This window comes from Plasmodium yoelii, assembly GCF_900002385.2.
Source record: "Plasmodium yoelii strain 17X genome assembly, chromosome: 6".
Lineage (NCBI taxonomy): Eukaryota > Apicomplexa > Aconoidasida > Haemosporida > Plasmodiidae > Plasmodium > Plasmodium yoelii.
Window position 1 is genome coordinate 105,130 of NC_036178.2, and position 20,635 is coordinate 125,764.

The 20,635-nt window shown below is 20.3% G+C and overlaps 6 protein-coding genes across 6 annotated transcripts; all 6 read right to left on the reverse strand.

The window, feature by feature from the left end:
* Window positions 1-911: 911 nt before the first annotated feature.
* PY17X_0600381 (PIR protein) lies at window positions 912-2,050 on the reverse strand (the record flags this gene model as incomplete). The annotated part of the gene is made up of 3 exons (XM_022957758.1): window positions 912-998; window positions 1,088-1,930; window positions 2,036-2,050. The coding sequence occupies 3 exons, from the start codon at window positions 2,048-2,050 to the stop codon at window positions 912-914; spliced, it is 945 nt and encodes a 314-aa protein (XP_022811150.1).
* A 2,334-nt stretch (window positions 2,051-4,384) lies between these two features.
* On the reverse strand, window positions 4,385-5,489 carry PY17X_0600400 (PIR protein; the record flags this gene model as incomplete). Its single annotated transcript, XM_034637451.1, has 3 exons — window positions 4,385-4,471; window positions 4,560-5,366; window positions 5,475-5,489. The coding sequence occupies 3 exons, from the start codon at window positions 5,487-5,489 to the stop codon at window positions 4,385-4,387; spliced, it is 909 nt and encodes a 302-aa protein (XP_034493425.1).
* A 2,655-nt stretch (window positions 5,490-8,144) lies between these two features.
* PY17X_0600500 (PIR protein) lies at window positions 8,145-9,338 on the reverse strand (the record flags this gene model as incomplete). Its single annotated transcript, XM_034637452.1, has 3 exons — window positions 8,145-8,231; window positions 8,335-9,198; window positions 9,324-9,338. 3 exons carry the CDS (start codon window positions 9,336-9,338, stop codon window positions 8,145-8,147), a joined length of 966 nt encoding a protein of 321 aa, XP_034493426.1.
* A 2,260-nt stretch (window positions 9,339-11,598) lies between these two features.
* PY17X_0600600 (PIR protein) lies at window positions 11,599-12,623 on the reverse strand (the record flags this gene model as incomplete). The annotated part of the gene is made up of 3 exons (XM_022955298.1): window positions 11,599-11,664; window positions 11,750-12,490; window positions 12,609-12,623. 3 exons carry the CDS (start codon window positions 12,621-12,623, stop codon window positions 11,599-11,601), a joined length of 822 nt encoding a protein of 273 aa, XP_022813098.1.
* A 2,222-nt stretch (window positions 12,624-14,845) lies between these two features.
* Window positions 14,846-15,878, reverse strand: PY17X_0600700 (PIR protein; the record flags this gene model as incomplete). The annotated part of the gene is made up of 3 exons (XM_022955299.1): window positions 14,846-14,911; window positions 14,996-15,745; window positions 15,864-15,878. The coding sequence occupies 3 exons, from the start codon at window positions 15,876-15,878 to the stop codon at window positions 14,846-14,848; spliced, it is 831 nt and encodes a 276-aa protein (XP_022813099.1).
* A 2,344-nt stretch (window positions 15,879-18,222) lies between these two features.
* Window positions 18,223-19,385, reverse strand: PY17X_0600800 (PIR protein; the record flags this gene model as incomplete). Its single annotated transcript, XM_022955300.1, has 3 exons — window positions 18,223-18,309; window positions 18,395-19,237; window positions 19,371-19,385. 3 exons carry the CDS (start codon window positions 19,383-19,385, stop codon window positions 18,223-18,225), a joined length of 945 nt encoding a protein of 314 aa, XP_022813100.1.
* Between the last annotated feature and the right edge of the window lie 1,250 nt (window positions 19,386-20,635).

The following is a 20,635-nucleotide window of genomic DNA, read 5'->3' on the forward strand; positions in this document are numbered from 1 at the left end:
AAATATTATTGGAAAAGCTTTATACTACTTTTTCCCTTATAAATAAACATATATTTTTCACCACAGTATATTAGAGAATTTATGTTAATAAAACGATTTATTTTCATGAATGGTATTTATTTAAATTACCATCATAACATATTTTTGTGTTTTATGATTGTTTTGTTTTTGTCTGTTATTTGTTTATGTCTTTTAATATTATAATGCATCTATATGTATTAATTTTTTGAATAATACAAATAAAACTGTTATAACTTATGAAGATCTTTCATTTAATACTTATCACCCTTTTTTGATTATAAACATGGACATCATCTATAGGCTAAAATTTAGGGGGATATCCCATATATTTAAACTATTATGTATTCCAAATACTATCATCACTTATTCTTTTTTTGTAAGTGATATTTGATTTTAATATTATTTATAGTAATGAAATTAATAAGATGGTCAGAATGATTCAATACAAATGTTACATTATATGTAATAATTTTTTATATTGTTATTTAAACCATATAATACCAATATATTTTATACACATATATGTGAACATTATAATAAACCAACTAAAACATTCTTTCCTTTAAAAAAAATTCATATACATTCATAGAAAAAATAAAATATAACATAAATGTAGAATGAAAATAAGCAGTTTCGTTAAATAAAAATATTCATAATATGACCATTTTATGATATATATAATTCAATATAACCCTAAACCTTTAAAACAATTCCTTATACTAATAAATATTATAAAATTATTCAAATTAAATACAATATAATACTTAACCCTAATTCACAACATAAAAACTATATAAAAATTATGCAAAAATTACTTCCAAATAGGAAGTTTCTTAAATATATAAATCATTATTATTATTCCTAAATTATCACTCTCTTCGAATCATATATTAATGATTCATTCTCTTCTTTATATTTTTTAGCTTTTCTCTTAAATATTCTTTTTGAGCTCTTTTCCGCAATACAAATAACGAACACTAATATAAAATGTTAAGAAGTGTACGATTTTTTTGTTAACGTTTGCATATATTTAATGAAAATAATTTTTAAATTTCTTATTATTTACCTTAAAAAAAATTCCCAAAAAGATTGTTATTGCACTGAATATTAATAAAGCTAGAATTAATTTTTTTACTATCGACAAAGTTGATAATGTAACATAGCAACTCTCTTCAGAACTTTGCATACCAATTTCTGCTGTTTCTGTCGATGTAAGGGATGGAATATTGTTACAATCATCGCTATCAGCACAAGAACTTTTAAAATTATTATAATCAATTGATAATGTAGAAAATACTTGATAATAGGCGTCATCTTTAGTCTTATCAAAATCGTTATTAAGTTCATTATATTTTGCAACAAAATTTTTAGCATTATCTAAAGATTCCTTAGATATTGTGTTTTTTTCATTAAGTTCAGTGTACATGTTACATAATAATTTAAATGCATCATAAAATTTAGACATATTTCCAATATTAATATTCAACAAACTCTTTCTTTTATTTATGATTTCCTTATAATTAGTATATCCCGTATTAGTTTGTAATTGGTTACTACAATCTAAACCATCTTGCTTACAACTAGTATAATGCGTATTATTTTCTATATATTTTTTGTAAAAACCATTTAGATCCTTGGCTTCGTCATACGTCTTTTGATTTAGTTTATAACTTAACCATATGATAATGTACTCAACTGTACTGATATTTTTGTTATTTTTCACAAACAATTGCTCAAACAACCATAAACATCCAGCCTTAATTTGATCGAAATCTGTCTTACATTCTGTTTTCCCTGATTCTCCATTAGGGCAGTAATACTTAATATTCTCATTTTTATTAAAATCGACTAATTTATGTTTTTCTAATTCATCGGGTAAATAGTTTCTCAATGTATCAAACTGTTCACACTAAGAAAACATTTTAAAAAGTATAATAAAAATATATGTTAATGAAATTTATAGATTATATAATATCAACAAATACAAGCAAATTTTCTTAAAAAAATTATATACCAGCTTATAATCCATTGTAATTTTATTTTGTTTATAATATGTGGATTATGTAACATCATATTATTTTTATATTTTACGCTTAATAAATGACAAAATAATTGAACATAGCATAAAATTGTCTATGGTTAAACATTTTATTATCATTTTTAATATTAATTTAAAGATAATATGGAACAATATAATAACTTTACGGTAGTTAGATGAATTATCGTGTGTTTGGTATGTTTAATACACGTTTTACCATATGTGTATAGGTACAATTTTACATTAATTGTTATCCTTAATAACACTCATATGAGCATTATTATAAAAATTAAAGCACCAATGTAACGAATTAAAAATACATCTCTTATACATATCCTTTAATATGGAAAATAAACAACGCCATATCTTTTGTTTTAATATACTGCAAAAATCGAAACAATTAAGAAACCCATTATTACTATAATCCTTAAAGTATATAAATAGTTATTTTTTTAAATATATTAAATACGTATATACTTGTTTCTAATACTATATACCATGTTTTATTAAAATTATAGTATTTTCAAAATAAATTGCATATACTTAAATTTATATTGTTTTTATTTAATATATATCCATTCCAATTATAGTTAACATTTTCAATAACTTTATTTTTATTCTTACACATTCCGTTTTAGAAATATACTTTATTGGGTAATTTTATAATATATTTTGTCATCCTTTCCTTAAAACAAATATTAGCACTGAACCCATATTTATAAGCTTAAATAAGTCTTTGAATGCATATTATTTTTAAAATAATGCTTAGTAAATATTAAACAAATATACCTACTGATGATATTTTAAAGTATAATATAAAACTATGTTTGATTATGTCATTATTTTACCCTATAATAGGAGAGAGATAAGATATATTAGCTCTTTAATATATATATATTTATATAAATATTATTTATGTGCTCTACATTGTTCATTCTTATCTTATATATTTTATTGTTATAATTATCAATGGATATACATTAAAATAATTCGTTAAATTTTCTATATTTTATTAATTCTATAGTAAAACAACAACAATATAATATGCGTTAATATGAATAATTAAATGATATTTAACATGAATTGAATCTTTAATCCTTTCATCATTGATTCATATTTTTATAATGTAAAATTACAAATTAAAATTGGATATTTAACAAAATATATAAATTGATACCTTTATAATGTATTATTATTTGCCTTCTCTATAAAATTAATATCAGTATTTAATTATATGAAGGTTTCACAATATAACAATATTTCAATATTAGTTATTGAATAATATTTTACCAGTTTATATGTATAGGCATATAACATTAACGTTATTCTATCTATCATATTATTTATAATTATTAGAACAAAATATGATAAAAAAAATTATTAATATACTTATATTTTATTTTTTAACTATTTTAAAATATAATTTATTTATACCTCAAAACTATAAAGTTCAAAATTAATAGTGATTAATCTAATAGTATACCTTTATAGTAAATAAATTAATGTATATATAAGTATCTCTATTATTTGAATTTAAAATATTAACATAAAATAATACTATACATAATTGTTATTTTAAAGGATAGTATACATATATCTATAATTTAATTTTTTATTAATATGCATATTTTTATTGATTATTAAAAATGTTATATGCATAAAATGCATTTTATAGATAACGTTGTATTGTCGATTCCGATCGATATTTTCATGAACATCTGTTATTACAGTTCAGTTGGATATCATTATTTGAATCAAAATAAATATGATACAAATCATAAGTTTTACTAAATAAAATTTTCATAAAATAAAGAAATATATTATGATATGCATAATTCCATATAACTTGGGGTTATCAAGGCTTATATAATAGGCAATTATGATAAAGCATAATATAAATTCATATATAATCAATATCTATATTAATATATACAATATATACATTTTGTTTTAATCATATTAAATCGGCATAAACACACAATTGTATATATTATACTTTATGGGAAAATTGGTATTGATCCCTTTCATGTTAGATTATTCCCCTTATGGTTGCATATTTTGACTTTTTAACTTCATCTTTTGATTAAATATACGTGATGATACATATATTTAATTAGTGTTTGAGTTATAAAAAATTAAATGCAATGTAATACATAGCCCTAACCCGAATGTGGGTTCCACAAATATAACTTCAACCCCCACAACATAAAAACTATATAAAAATTATTCACATTTTGATCAAAAATTATTTTTAAATAGATAGATTCTTAGAAATATCAACCATTATTATTATTCCTGAAATAGTCACTCTCTTCGAATCATATATTAATGATTTATTCTCTTCTTTATATTTTTTATTTTTTCTTTTAATTTTTGTTTTTGAAATCGTTTCCGAAATCCAAATAGCGAATACTAATATAAAATTTTAATAAAGTATGTTTTGTTTGTTAACGTTTGCATATATATAATGAAAATAATTTTTCAAGTCCTTATTATTTACCTTATAAGAAATTCCTAAAAAAAATGCTATTGCACCAAATATCGATAAAACTGTAAATAATCTGGTTGTTATCGACGAACTTGATGGTGTATCTTCAGAACTTTGTGCAAAATTTTGTTTTTTTTCTATCGTTAGAAGGTCTGGATAGTCTTTACATTTATTACCTTTACTATTACAATATTCTTTAAAATTATTATAATCATTTGATAAAGTAGACAATAGTTCATTATAGGAACCATTACTAGTAATATCAGAATTTTGATTCATTTCTTTATATTTACTAACAAATTGAATAGCATTTTTCGAACATTTTGCGCAATATTGTGTTTTATCATCAAATTCAGCATACATTTCACATAATAATTTAAATGCTTCATAAAAATTAGATATAATTTTTTTATTCATATCCAAAAAATATTTTTTTTTATCTATAAGCTCCTTATAATTTTTATACTCTTTAACATCAGTTATAGTCTTTTGATACCTATCATTATTTATAGTTGTATTATAAAAAAATGGTAGATTGCTATCATTTCTTTGTTGTTCCTTTAGGTTTAACATATAACTTAACCATATCAAAATGTAATCAACAATATTGATGTTACTATTTGCAACAGATTTAAACAAGTCAGATCTCCCAAAGAATTGATTAAAAAGATATAAACATCCACCATTAATTTTTTCGAAAGGAGTATCACAACTATCACTACCACAATAACTATTTAAAAAATTATGTTCTTTAAATTCATATTCTCCTTTATTCAATTTATCGGGGAAAAACTCCCATACACTCATAAAACTTTTACACTAAGAAAGTATTTAAAAACAAATATTAGAAATGTATATTATTGAACATTTTATTAAAATAAAGTTTAATGATATTTATATGTAATACAATATCAAAAATGCATATACCACTTCTTTATTCATTATAATGGAATTTTATTTTTGATTTGCAAATTGAGTAAAATCATGATGTTTTATATATACTGCTCCCAATATGTGACGCAAATAATTTAACCCTATAAATAACAACTGTCTGCAGTTAAATATATTATAAGTTTTTAAATAATTAACTTCATATAAAATAATAATACATTAGTATTACTAAAATCATATTATACTTATTTTATGACAATTAGCTAAATTACCTTAAATAGAGGGTTGTTTAATAAAATTTTGATTAAATATAGATATGATGCATTTTATACAAAAAATGATATTCTTACTAACATCTGGTATAGCTTTATTATAAAAATGGATATACTTTTATAAATAATTTAAAGTATGTTTGAACATAGAAAAGGAATCTATTTATATTTTATGTTTTAATGATTTCAATTCTAAAACTTAAATACTGTATAAATTTAAAAAATAAAAAATTATATTGTTATTATAATCCTTAAAGTATATAAATAGTGATTTTTAAAGATATATTAAATACTTATATAATTGTTTCTAATATTATATAGCTTTTATTTTTATAAAATTATAACATTTGCAAAATAAGTTGCATTGTTCCCTTTTTTAATTACATATACATAATTTTAATATTGTTTTTATTTAATATAGATAAATTAAAATATAATTTTAATGCATTAAATAGCTTTAGTTTTATTCCTATATAATTAAATTTAGAAATATACCTTATTAGATAATTTTATAATATATTTTGCACATCTTTCTCACGGTTTAAAACGACAATTAGCACTGGTCACGTGTTTATAAGCTTAAATAAGTCTTTAAATGTATATTGTTTTTAAAATAATACTTAGTAGATATTAATTATTAACATATAAATAACTATTGATGCAAATTTTAAAGTATAATAGAAAACTATGTGTATTTAGGTTGGTATATTTGCATTTTAGATAGGAGAGATAAGGGAAGTATGTTTTTAAGACAATTATGTAGTCATATAAGATTTACCTATTCTATATAACTAATTATGTCCTGTATTTCTTTGACATTAAAGCTTTAAATTATGTATATATATTAAAATTATTCATTAGAAATAACTTATAATTATTAATTTTATAAATATATGGTTTGCTTTTATATTTATAATAAACTATATTTACTTCTATGATGAAAAACTATAAAATTATTAATATTATTTTTCTTGGTATTATTAATTCTAATATTAGCACATTAACAAAATACTGTTAGAATTGTATTATTTCATTTGATGCTTTGTGCATACAATTTTAATTTTATCATACCTTTAATAATATATATAATTAATTTATAGCCATATAACTGTATCAAATAAACATAATATATTTGTTCGTATTTAATACTTTATCTATTGTTATTACTATTATTATTGTTACTGCTATATCACTGTATAGTACAACGAAATAATTAATTCGCTCAAGAGGAATACTTTAATTCAATTATTATGTTTCCTTGTTTCATCGTTTTTAAATCAAACATTCTAGAACATATATTATTTTGCAATAGCAATATATTTAATTATATATTTGTGAATTTGTATATATAAATTTTAGAATAATTTTATATACCAAATTGTTTATAAGTATAACAAACTATAATATTAAATTTTATTAATATATTTATATTTTTTCTTTTAACTATTTAAAAAATAATTTATTTGTGCCTCAAAACTATAAAGTTTAAAAATTAATAGTGATTAATCTAATATTATACCTTTATTGGAAATAAATTGAAATCTATAAACTATCTCTATTATTAGAATTTAAAAATTTAGCATAAAATGAAACTATATATAATCGAAAGTTAAAAGGATAGTATGTCTATATCTATAATGTAGTTATTAATATGTATATTTTTATTGTATTACTAAAAATGTTAGATACATAAAAAATATTTTATAGATATCGTTGTATTGTCGATTTTATATCGATATGTATGAATCCATATTTTATAATTATCTATTATATATTAGTACTGTGCTTATTAATGCCCAAAACACATATATTAATCCGAATATATATTGTAATGTGGACAAATATTTCAAACGAATATAATTTTAATTCATATCCAATTTCATATATAATATTATTATACTGTTCGTTTATCAAAATATAATTGAAATTAAAACAAATATGATACAAATAATAAGTTTTGCTAAATAAAATGTTTTATCAAACAAAGAAACATATTATGTTATGCATAATTCAATATAATTATGATTAACAAGCTTTATATAATAAATAATTATGATATATCATAATATGAATTAATATATGCAATATAGACATTTTTTTTTAATCATATTAAATCGATATGAACACTAAACTATATATATTAGAAATTATGAAAAAATGTTATACAACCCCATTCATATTAGCTTATATCCCTCCTTGGTTGCATATATAAACTTCATCTCGTAATTAAACATATGAGATGTTACATATATTTAATTAGTGTTCAAATTATAAAAAATTAATACAATATAATACTTAATCCTAACCCAAATATGGGTTCCGCAAACACAACCCTGACCTACAACATAAAAACAATATAAAAACTATGATCAAAAATTACTTCGAAATAGACAATTTCTTAAAATAAATCAATCGTCATATTCATAATAATTTATTAATGATTCATTCTCTTCTTTACATTTTTTAGCTTTTCTCTTAATTTTTGTTTTTGAAATCGTTTCCGAAATCCAAATAACGAATACTAATATAAAACGTTATGAAGTGTATGAATTTTTGTTAATGTTTGCATATATTTAATGAAAATAATATTTAAATGTAATATTTTTTAATTCCTTATTATTTACCTTATAAGAAATTCCCAAGAAAATTGGTATTGCAGCAAATATCAATAAAACCGGAATTAATTTGCTTGCTATCGACGAACTTGATGATGTATCTTCATAACCTTGTGCATAAAGCTGTTCAGAATCTTGTTTTGAATTTTTTTCAGAACATATTGCATCAGTTTCTTTTGTATCTATCTCTGGAAGGGAATTATATTTATTTTTTAAATTCTTATAATCATTTGATAATGTAGAAAATGCTTGACAATAGCCGATATATTTAGCATTATTAGGATCATTAAGTTCTTTATGTATTTTAACAAATTCTTCAGCTTTTTCCAAACAATTTGTGCAATTTGATGTGTTTTCATCAAATCCAGTATACATTTCACATAATAATTTAAATGCTTTATAAAATTTAGATGCATCATTACTATCCATATTCAACACCTCATTTTTTTTATCTAACAGATCCTTATAACTCTTATAATCAGTTAATTCATTTATTTCCTTGTTATACTTATCACAATCATTCATGTATGCAATATAAAAACACGTTATATTGTTTTTTTCTTCACTATTAGTCAGGTTTAACATATAACTTAACCATATCATAATGTAATCAACAATATTGATGTTACTTTTTGCAACCGTCTTGAACGTAGAAGAATCACGAAAAAACTCATTAAGCAAATATAAACATCCAGCACTTATTTTATAGAAATCATTTTGAAAATTCATATCACAATAACTATCTGAAAAATCATCATTATTACAATAATTATTTGAAAATTTATTATTTAAAGAATCATTATCATTAAATTGATATTTTCCTCCATTCAATTCATCGGAAATCCATTCCCATACATCTTTGAACCTTTTACACTATGAAAACATTTAAAAACAATTAATAAAAACACGAATTATTAAAATAAAGTTTAATGATATTTATATGTAATACAATATAAAAAAATGTAAAGAAAACTATTATTATTAAAAAATGCATATACTATATTTGCATCCATTGTGATAATATTTCATTTTAAATTTGTAAATTGAATAAACTCATGCTGTTTTATATACACTTCCCCCAATATGTGACATAAATACTTTAATCCTATATATAGAAACTGCCTGTAGTTAAATATATTATAAGTTTTTCAATAATTAAATTAATATGGAATAATAGAATAATGTTATTATTAAAGAAACGTTCTATTTGTGTATATGTTAATTAGCTAAGTTACCTTAAATAGAGAGTTGTTTAATACAATTTTTATTAAATATATATGTAATGAATTTTATACAAAAAATGATATTCTTACTAACATCTGGTATATATTTATTATAAAAATGGATATCCTTCTATAAAGAATTTAAAGTATTTTTGAACATAGAAAAGGAATATATTTATATCTTATGTTTTAATGAATGTCCTTCAAAAATTTAAATACTGTATAAATATAAAAAGTTAAAAATTATATTATTACTAAAATCCTTAAAATATATAAATAGTAATTTTTTAAAACATATTAAATAATTATACACTTGTTTCTAATACTATATACCATGTTTTATTAAAATTATAGTATTTTCAAATTAAGTTGCATTGTTTCCTTTCTATGCAATTATATAAATTTATATTGTTTTTAATGAATGTAGATAAATTCAAAATTCATTTTAATGTGCTCAATAACTTTATTTTTATTCCAATATACCTATTGGATAATTTTATAATATATTTTGCCATCTTTTCCATTCTTTAAAACAATTTGCACTGAACCCGTACTTATAAGCTTAAATAAGTTTTTATATGTAAATTGTTTTTAAAATAATACTTAGCAAATATTAACATATAAATATATATTAATAATATTTTAAAGTATAATAGAAAACTATGTTTAATTATGTTGTTGTATTACCTTTAAGAGGAGAGAGATAAGATATATTGCTATTTTAATATATAAATTTAGATAAATATTCACTAAATGTTCTACATAATTCATTTTATTTTATACATTTTATTGTATAGTTATCAATGTATATACAATCAAATAATTTATTAAAAATGCTATATTTTATTAATTCTACAAAAAATTATGATAATATAATATGGAATAATATTGAATAATAAAATGATATTTAATATTAATTAAGTATTTAACCCTTTCTCCATTAATCCATATTTTTAGAATATAAAACTACAAATTGCAAATTGAATAATTAACAAATATATAATGTATTATTCTGTCTTTTCGATAAAATTAATATTTAATTATATGAAGGTTTCACAATAAAACAACATTTTAATATTAACTATTGCTAATTTCTAGATTATATGTATAGGCATATAATAATGCATCATATCTATAATATTAAACTTTAATAATATATTTATATTTTATTTTTTAACTATTTTTAAATATAATTTATATATACCTCATATCTTTAAAACTTACAAATTAATAGTGATTAATCTATTATTATACCTTTATGATAAATAAATTAAAGCGTATGAAGCAACTTCTATTCATACAAGAAGATAATAGTAACTACAATTACAACTTCAAAAAATGTTAGAAGCATAACAATAATTTATAGATTATGTTATATTGTCGATTCTCGATCGATATTGCATGTATCTATATTTTATGATTATCTATTATACATTAGTAATATGCTTAATTAACATTAAAAATATAATCATTAATATGAATCGAGTTATAATTATACTTTAATAATAAAATTATTATATTGTTCGGTTATAAAAATACAATTTAAATTAAAATAAATATGATGCAAATAATACGTTTTACTAAATAAAATTTTCATTAAATAAAGAAACATATTATGATATGCATAATTCAATATAACCAAATATTAACTTTTATATAGGCAATTAGGATATATCATAATATGAATTAATATATGCAATATAGACATTTTATTTTAATCATATTAAATCGACACGAACACTCAATTATATATATTATAACTTATAAATATGTTATGTAACCCCTTTCATATTAATGGCAGTACCCATTTGGGGGGTACATATTTTGAACATCATCTTGTGATTAAACATACGGAATGATATGTATATTTAATTAGCGTTCGAATTATAAAAAATTAAATGAAATATAATACTTAGCTCTAACCCGAATATGGGTTCCGCAACATAAAAACTATATAAAAATTATGCAAAAATTACTTCGAAATAGACAATTTCTTAAAATAAATCAATCGTCATATTCAGAATAATTTATTAATGATCAGTTTTCTTCTTTATTTTTTTAGCATTTCTCTTAAATGTTGTTTTTGAGATCGCTTCCGAAATCCAAATAACGAATACTAATATAAAATGTTAAGAAGCGTACGGTTGTTCGTTAATGTTTAGATATATACAATATTTTTTTTTTAATTCCTTATTATTTACCTTATAAGAAACTCCCAATAAAATTGATGCTGCAACAAATATAATTGCAATTGTAATTAGTGTATTTTTTGTTACTGAACTTCGTGGACAAGCTACAAGTGATGATCCATTAGCACACGTATCAATATTATATAGTTGTTTAAACATATTATAATCATTTAATAAACTAGACCATAGTTGTAAATAAGAACGTCCTTTATTAATATCAAAACCATTTTTAACTTTTTCACATTTTTCAAAAAATTCTCCAGCATTTTCAAAACATTTATTGCATTGGTAGTCTTCTGCACCAATTTCACTATACATGTTACATAATGATTTAAATGCATCATAAAAATTAGATATATCTTTAATATCAATATCCATCGATTCTATTTTGTTATCTATAACTTCCATATAAATCTTATTACCACTACTATTATCAGCAGCTATATGCTTATTATAACAACTATTTTTTTTTATATGTCCAGTATGAAAATCGTTTAATCTGGTCGTTCCATTTCCTTTTTTTTGATTTAGTTTATAACTTAACCATAAAATAGGGTATTCAACAAGTTTATCACTATTTATATCTTCCTCGCCAATCATATTTATTAACATTATAAAACCAGAGATAATCTTTAGTTCATCACTACTACAGTTACTCTCTGGGCAATATGTATTTAATATATTCATATATTGTTCTCCGGGGTTTTTCGGACCATCATCAAAAGATTTCTCGATCAAATTAATTGATTCACACTACGAATATATTTTACGAATTAAACAAAAATTGTATTAACATAAATATTACTAAAATTAAAATTAATATAATTTATAGGAATGCAACATACGAATAATATAAGAACATGATATATACCAATTCCTTAGACATTATAATGAAATTCTGTTATAATTTGGAGATTATGTGGGATGATGTTATTTATATATATTACATAAATATATATTATATTTACTTAATCTCTTTACATACCAATTATCTTTCGTTAGATATATTCTTAATTTTAACTTCATATAAAATAATAATATAGTATTATTACTAAAATCATATTATACTTATTTTATGACATTTAGCTAAATTATCTTAAATAAAGGGTTGCATAATACATTTTATACAAAAAATACTATTCTTACTAACATTTGGTATAACTTTATATAAAAATTAATATACCTTTATAATGGATTTAAAAAATATATACTTATACATATGTTTTAATATAGAACACAAACAACGTCATAAAACTCAAATATCACACAAATATAAAAAATTAAGAAAGTTATTATTATTAGAATTCTTAAAGTATATAAATAGTAATTTTTTAAATATATTACATTTGGATATACTTGTTTCTTATAATATATATTATAGTTTTTTCTAAAATAATAGCATTTTCAAATTTAGTTACATGCTCCATTTTCTATGCAAAATATATATATTTATATTATTTTTATTTAATATAGATAAATTAAAAAATAATTTTAATGCGTTAAATAACTTGATTTTTATTCCTACATATTTCAATTAAGAAGTATTTTCTATTGGGTAATTTTATAATATTTTTTACGCATAATTTCCACTCTCTAAAACAACAATTAGCACTGAACCCCTACCTATAAGCTTAAATAAGTCTATGAATGCATATTATTTTTAAAATAATGCTTAGTAAATATTAACATATAAATATATATTAATATTATTTTAAAGTATAATGGAAAACTATGTTTAATTAGGTTGTTATATTACCTTTAAGAGGAGAGAGATAAGATATATTGCTATTTTAATATATAAATTTAGATAAATATTCATTAAATGTTCTACATAATTCATTTTATCTTATATAGTTTATTTGTTTAGTTATCAATGTATATACTTTCAAATAATTTGTTAAAAATTCTATATTTTGTTAATTCTACAAAAAACAATAATAATATAATACGCATTAATATTGAATAATAAAGTGATATTTAATATTAATTAATTATTTAACAATTTCTCCATTAATCCATATTTTTAGAATATAAAACTACAAATTCCAAATTGAATAATTAACAAATATATAATGTATTATTATGTCTTTTCGATAATATTAATATTTAATTATATGAAGGTTTCACAATAAAACAATATTTTAATATTAACTATTGCTAATTTACTAGATTATATGTATAGGCATATAATAATGCATCATATCTATAATATTAAACTATATTGATATACTTATATTTTATTTTTTAACTATTTTAAAATATAATATATTTATACCTCAAATATAAAGTTTAAAAATTAATAATGATTAATATAATGTTCTACCTTTATGATAAGTTAAAGCGTACAAATCAACTTTTATTAATACAAGAAGATAATAGTAACTACAACTTCAAAAAATGTTAGAAGCATAACAATAATTTATAGACTATGTTATATTGTCGATTCTCGATCGATATTTATGAATCTATATTTTATGATTATCTATTATACATTAGTAGTGTGCTTAATTAACATTAAAAATATAATCATTAATATGAATCGAATTATAATTATACTCTGATAATAAAATTATTATACTGTTCGGTTATAAAAATACGATTTAAATTAAAATAAATATGATGCAAATAATAAGTTTTACTAAATAAAATTTTCATTAAATAAAGAAACATATTATGATATGCATAATTCAATAAAACCACATATTAACTTTTATATAGGCAATTGTGACATATCATAATATGAATTAATATATGTAATATAGTTATTTTACTTTAATCATATTAAATATATATTAACACTCAATTATATATATTATAACATATGAAAAAATGTTATACAACCCAATTTATATTAGCTTATCCCCATTTGGGGGTGAATATTTAGGCTTCAGCTCGATATTAAAAATGCAGGATGGTACATATATTTAATTAGTGTTCAAATTATATAAAAATAAATAAAGATATAACACTTAGCCCTAACCCAATGTGGGTTCCACAACATAAAAACTATATAAAATTATGCAAAAATTACTTCGGAATAGACAGTTTCTTAACATATATCAATCATTATTAATCTTCGAATCATATATTAATTATCCATTTTCTTCTTTATTTTTTTAGCTTTTCTCTTAAATGTTGTTTTTGAGATCGTTTCCGAAATCCAAATAACGAATACTAATATAAAATGTTAAGAAGCGTACGGTTGTTCGTTAATGTTTACATATATATAATATTTTTTTTAAATTCCTTATTATTTACCTTATAAGAAACTCCCAATAAAATTGATGCTACAACAAATATAATTGCAATTGTAATTAGTATATTTTTTGTTACTGAACTTCGTGGACAAGCTACAAGTGGTGATATATGACTACATCCAAGATTATTATATTTCTCTTTAAATTTTTTATAATCATTTGATAAACTAGACAATAGTTCATAATAAGAACTTCCTTTATTAATATCTAAAGCATTTTTAAGTTTTTCATATTTTTCAAACAATTCTCCAACATTTTCTAAACATGTCTTGCATTCAGTATTTTTTTCTGGATCAAATTCACTATACATGTTAAATAATGATTTAAATGCATCATAAAAATTAGATATATCTTTAATATCAATATTCATCGATTTTATTTTATTTTCTATAACATCCTTTTTAATCTTACTATTACTATCAGTAGATATATCCTCATATTGACTATTTGTTTTTATATTATTAGTATAAAAATCGTATAATTTGGTGGTTCCACTTCCTTTTTTTTGATTTAGTCTATAACTTAACCATAAAATAGCATATTCAGCAAGTTGATCACTCTCTAAATTGTCCTCATCATCAATATACTCAAAATATTTTAGTAATTCTATAAAAGTAGAACTAATTTTTTTGTCATAACTATCACAGTTATTATTAGGGCAATTAAAACTTAATAAACTTCCAGAAGTATGTTCTCCCGGGGTGTTCGGATCATCAACAAAATAATTATCAATCCCATTAATTATATCACACTACGAATATATTTTACGAATTAAATAAAAAATGTATTAATATAAATGTTACTATAATTAAAATTAATATAATTTATAGGAATGCAACATACGAATAATATAGAAAAAGGATATATACCACATTAGAAGACATTATAATGAAATTCTGTTATAATTTGGAGATTATGGGGGGTAATGTTATTTATATATATTACATAAAATATATGGTATATTTACTTAATCTCTTTACGTAGCAGTTATCTTTCGTTAGACATATTATTCTTAATTTTAACTTCATATAAAATAATAATACATTAGTATTACTAAAATCATATTATACTTATTTTATGACATTTAGCTAAACTATCTTAAATAGATGATTGCTTACACACTTTGCCATATGTATATATGATGCATTTTATACAAAAAATACTATTCTTAATAACATTTGGTATAACTTTATTATAAAAATTAATATACTTTTATAATGAATTTAAAAAATATATACTTATACATATTCTTTAATATCGAAGATAAATGACGTCATAAAACTTAAATAATGTACAAATATATAAATTTAAGAAAGTTATTATTATTACAATCCTTAAAGTATATAAATAATTATTTAATAAGATAGACTAAATACATATACACTTGTTTCTAATACTATATACCATGTTTTATTAAAATTATAGTATTTACAAAGTTGTATTGTTCTATTTTCTATGCAAAATACATAAATTTATATTGTTTTTAATGAATGTAGATAAATTAAAAAATAATTTTAATGCGTTAAATAACTTTATTTTTATTTCCATATACTTCATTTTGTAAGTATGCCTTATTGGGTAATTTATAATATATTTTACTCATATTTTCCACGGTTTAAAACGACAATTAGCATTGAACCCATATTTATAACCTTAAATAAGTCTTTAAGTTCATATTGTTTTTAAAATCATACTTAGTAGATATTAGATATTAACATATAAATAACTATTATGTAAATTTTAAAGTATAATGGAAAACTATGTTTGATTAGGTTATTATTTTACCCTTTAATAGGAGAGAGATAAGATATATTAGCCTTTAATATATATATTTATATAAATATTCGCTAAATATTATACATAATTTTATCTTATATATTCTACTGTTATAGTTAATGTATATCATTCAAATAATTTATTAAAAATTCTATATTTTATTAATTCTATGATACAGTAATGTTGTTTTGGATTATAAAATGATTATTCACTAAACACTAATGTGAATAATAAAATACCATTTAACATGAATTGAGTCTTTAACCATTTCACCATTGATTCATATTTTTAGAATATTAAACCACATATCCCAAATTGAATCTTTAACATATATATAGCATTGATACCTTTATAATGTATTATTATGTGTCTTTTCGATCAAATTAATATTTAATTATATGAATTTTCCACAATAAAATAATATTTAATATTACTTATTGGTATAGTATTTTGTTATATTATATATATAGGCATATAATAATAACATTATTTTGTCATATTATTTATAATTATTAGAACAAAACATTAAATTTTATTAATATACTTATATTTTGTCTGTTAACTACTTTAAATATATATTTCCAATTTGTATATACTTCAAAATATAAAATTTAAAAACTAATAGTGATTAATTAAATATTATACCTTTAAAGTAAATAAATTAATGTATATAGAACAATTTATATTATTTGAATTTAAAACTTTAGCATAAAATTATATTATATATATCGAAAGTTAAAAGGATAGTATGCCTATATCTATAATGTAATTTTTATGTATTACTAAAAATGTTAGATGCATAAAATGCCTTTTATAGATAACGTTGTATTTTCGATTCTCGATCGGTATTTCATGCATCTATATTTTATGAATATCTATTATTACAGTTCAGTTGGATAACATGATTTAAATCAAAATAAATATGATACAAGTTATAAGTTTTATTAAATAAAATTTTCATTAAATAAAGATACATATTATGATATGCATAATTCAATATAACAAAATATTAACTTTTATATAGGAAATTATGATATAACATAATATGAATTAATATATGCAACATAGACATTTTATTTTAATCATATAAAATCGGCATGAACACCCAATTATATATATTATAACTTATAAAACATGTTGCGCAATTCATTACATATTACCTTATGCCCCTTCTTGATTGCATATTTGGACTTTTGATTTCATCTTGTGATTAAAAATACAGTATAGTACATATATTAAATTAGTGTTTAATTATAAAAATTAAATAAAGATATAATACTTAGCCCTAACCCGAATATGGGTTACATAAACACAACCCTAACCCACAACATAAAATCTGTATAAAAATTATGCAAAAATTGTGACCAAAAATTACTTCGAAATAGACAATTTCTTAAAATATATAAATTATTATTACTACTACTGAAATATTCACTTTCTTCGAACCATATATTATTGATTCATTCTCTTCTTTATATTTTTTAGCTTTTCTCTTAATTTTTGTTTTTGAAATCGTTTCCGAAATCCAAATAACGAATACTAATATAAAATGTTAAGAAGCGTACGGTTGTTCGTTAATGTTTACATATATATAATATATTTTTTTTAATTCCTTATTATTTACCTTATAAGAAATTCCTAAAAAAAATCCTATTGCACCAAATATCGATAAAACTATAAATAAATTCTTTGATATCGACGAACTTGATGATGCATCTTCAGAAATTTGTTCTAATATTTGTACAGTTTGTTCATGATCACCTCCAAAACTTTGTACATAATTTTTTGGTTTTTCTATCGTTGGTAAGGGTGAATTGGAACATTTAACATCATTATAATTCTTTTTAAAATTATTATAATCATTTGATAGTGTAGACAATAATCTATAATATGGACTATCATTAGCAATGTCAGAATAGTTATTAAGTTTATTATACTTTTTAACAAATTCATCAGCACGTTCCGAACATTTATTGCAATCTGGAGTTTTTTCATTAAATTCAGTATACAGCATACATAATGTAATAAATGCATCATATAATTTAGATATATCTTTAATATCCATTTTCATCATATTTGTTTCATCTATAAGTTCCTTATAATCTTTATACTTCGTAAAACTCGATATAGGCTTTTTATAATTCTCATTATTTATATATATATTATATAAAAAATTTAGACTCTGTTTTTCTTTATTATCGATTTGGTTTAACATTTTACTTAACCATATCATAATGTATTCAACAACATTTATGTTACTTTTTGCAACAGACTTAAACACAGAAGAACTCCCAAAAAATGAATCAAACAAATATAAACATCCAGCATTAATTTTTTCGTGATTAGTACTACAGTTGTTACTAGTACAATAATTACTAAAAATTCCTTCATTCATATTAAATCGATAGTTTTTTGTACTATCCAAACTATTGGAAAACGAGTTACTTGTAGAAATGAGTGTGTTACACTAAGAAAACATTTAAAAGGAATTAATAAAAACGCGAATTATTAAAAATTTTATTAAAATAAAGTTTAATGATATATATAATACAATGTCATAAAATGTAAAGGAAATTATTATTATTAAAAAATGCATATACCACTTGCTTATTCATTGTGATAGAATTTTATTTTTGATTTGTAAATTGAGTAGAATCATGCTGTTTTATATACGATGCACAAAATATGTGACGCAAATACTTTAACCCTATATATAAAAGATGTCTATAGTTAAATATATTATAAGTTGTTCAGTAATGAAATTAATATAGGGTAATAAAACAATATTATTACTAAAGAAAAGGTACATTATTTTTTATGATAGTTAGCTAAATTACCTTAAAAAGAGGGTTGCTTAATACATTTTAGTTAAATATATATAATGAACTTTATACAAAAAATGATATTCTTACTAACATCTGGTATAACTTTATTATAAAAATAAATATACTTTTATAAAGAATTTAATGCATATTTCCTTGTATTTATGTTTGAACATAGAAAAGGAATATATTTATATCTTATGTTTTAATGGTCGTCCTTCTAAAACTTAAATACTTTATATATCTAAAAAATAAAAAATTATATTATTACTATAATCCTTAAAAGTATATAAATAGTAATTTTTTAAAATATATTAAATTTTTATATACTTGTTTCTTATAATATATAATATAGTTTTATCTAAAATTATAACATTTACAAAATAAGTTGCATTATTTCCTTTTTTAATTGATATACATAATTTTAATATTATTTTTATTTAATATATATCAATTCCAATTATATTTAACATTTTCAATAACTTTATTTTTATTCCTATATAATTAAATTTAGAAATATATCTTATTATATAATTTTATAATACATTTTGCACATCTTTCTCACGGTTTAAAACGACAATTAACACTGTAACCGTATTTATATGCTTAAATAAGACTTTTAATGCATATTGTTTTTAAAATGATACTTAGTAAATATTAATACATAAATAACTATTGATGCAAACTTTAAAGTATAATATAAAACTATGCGTAATTAAATTGTTGTATTTACATTTTAGATAGGAGAGATAAGGGAATTATACTTTTTTAAGACAAGAATATAGCCATATTAAATTTACCTATTCTATATAGTTAATTATGTATTGTATTCCTTTAACATTAAAGCTTTCAATTCGTGTATACATTAAAAATGCCTTATAGTTATTTTCTAAATATACAGTTTGCTTTTATATTTTATAATAAACTATATTTTTAAGAAAAATATATAATTATTAATATTATTTTGCTTGGTAATGTTAATCTAATGTTATCGCATTAAGCATACTTAAATAAATGTTATAATATTTCATTTGATGTTTTGT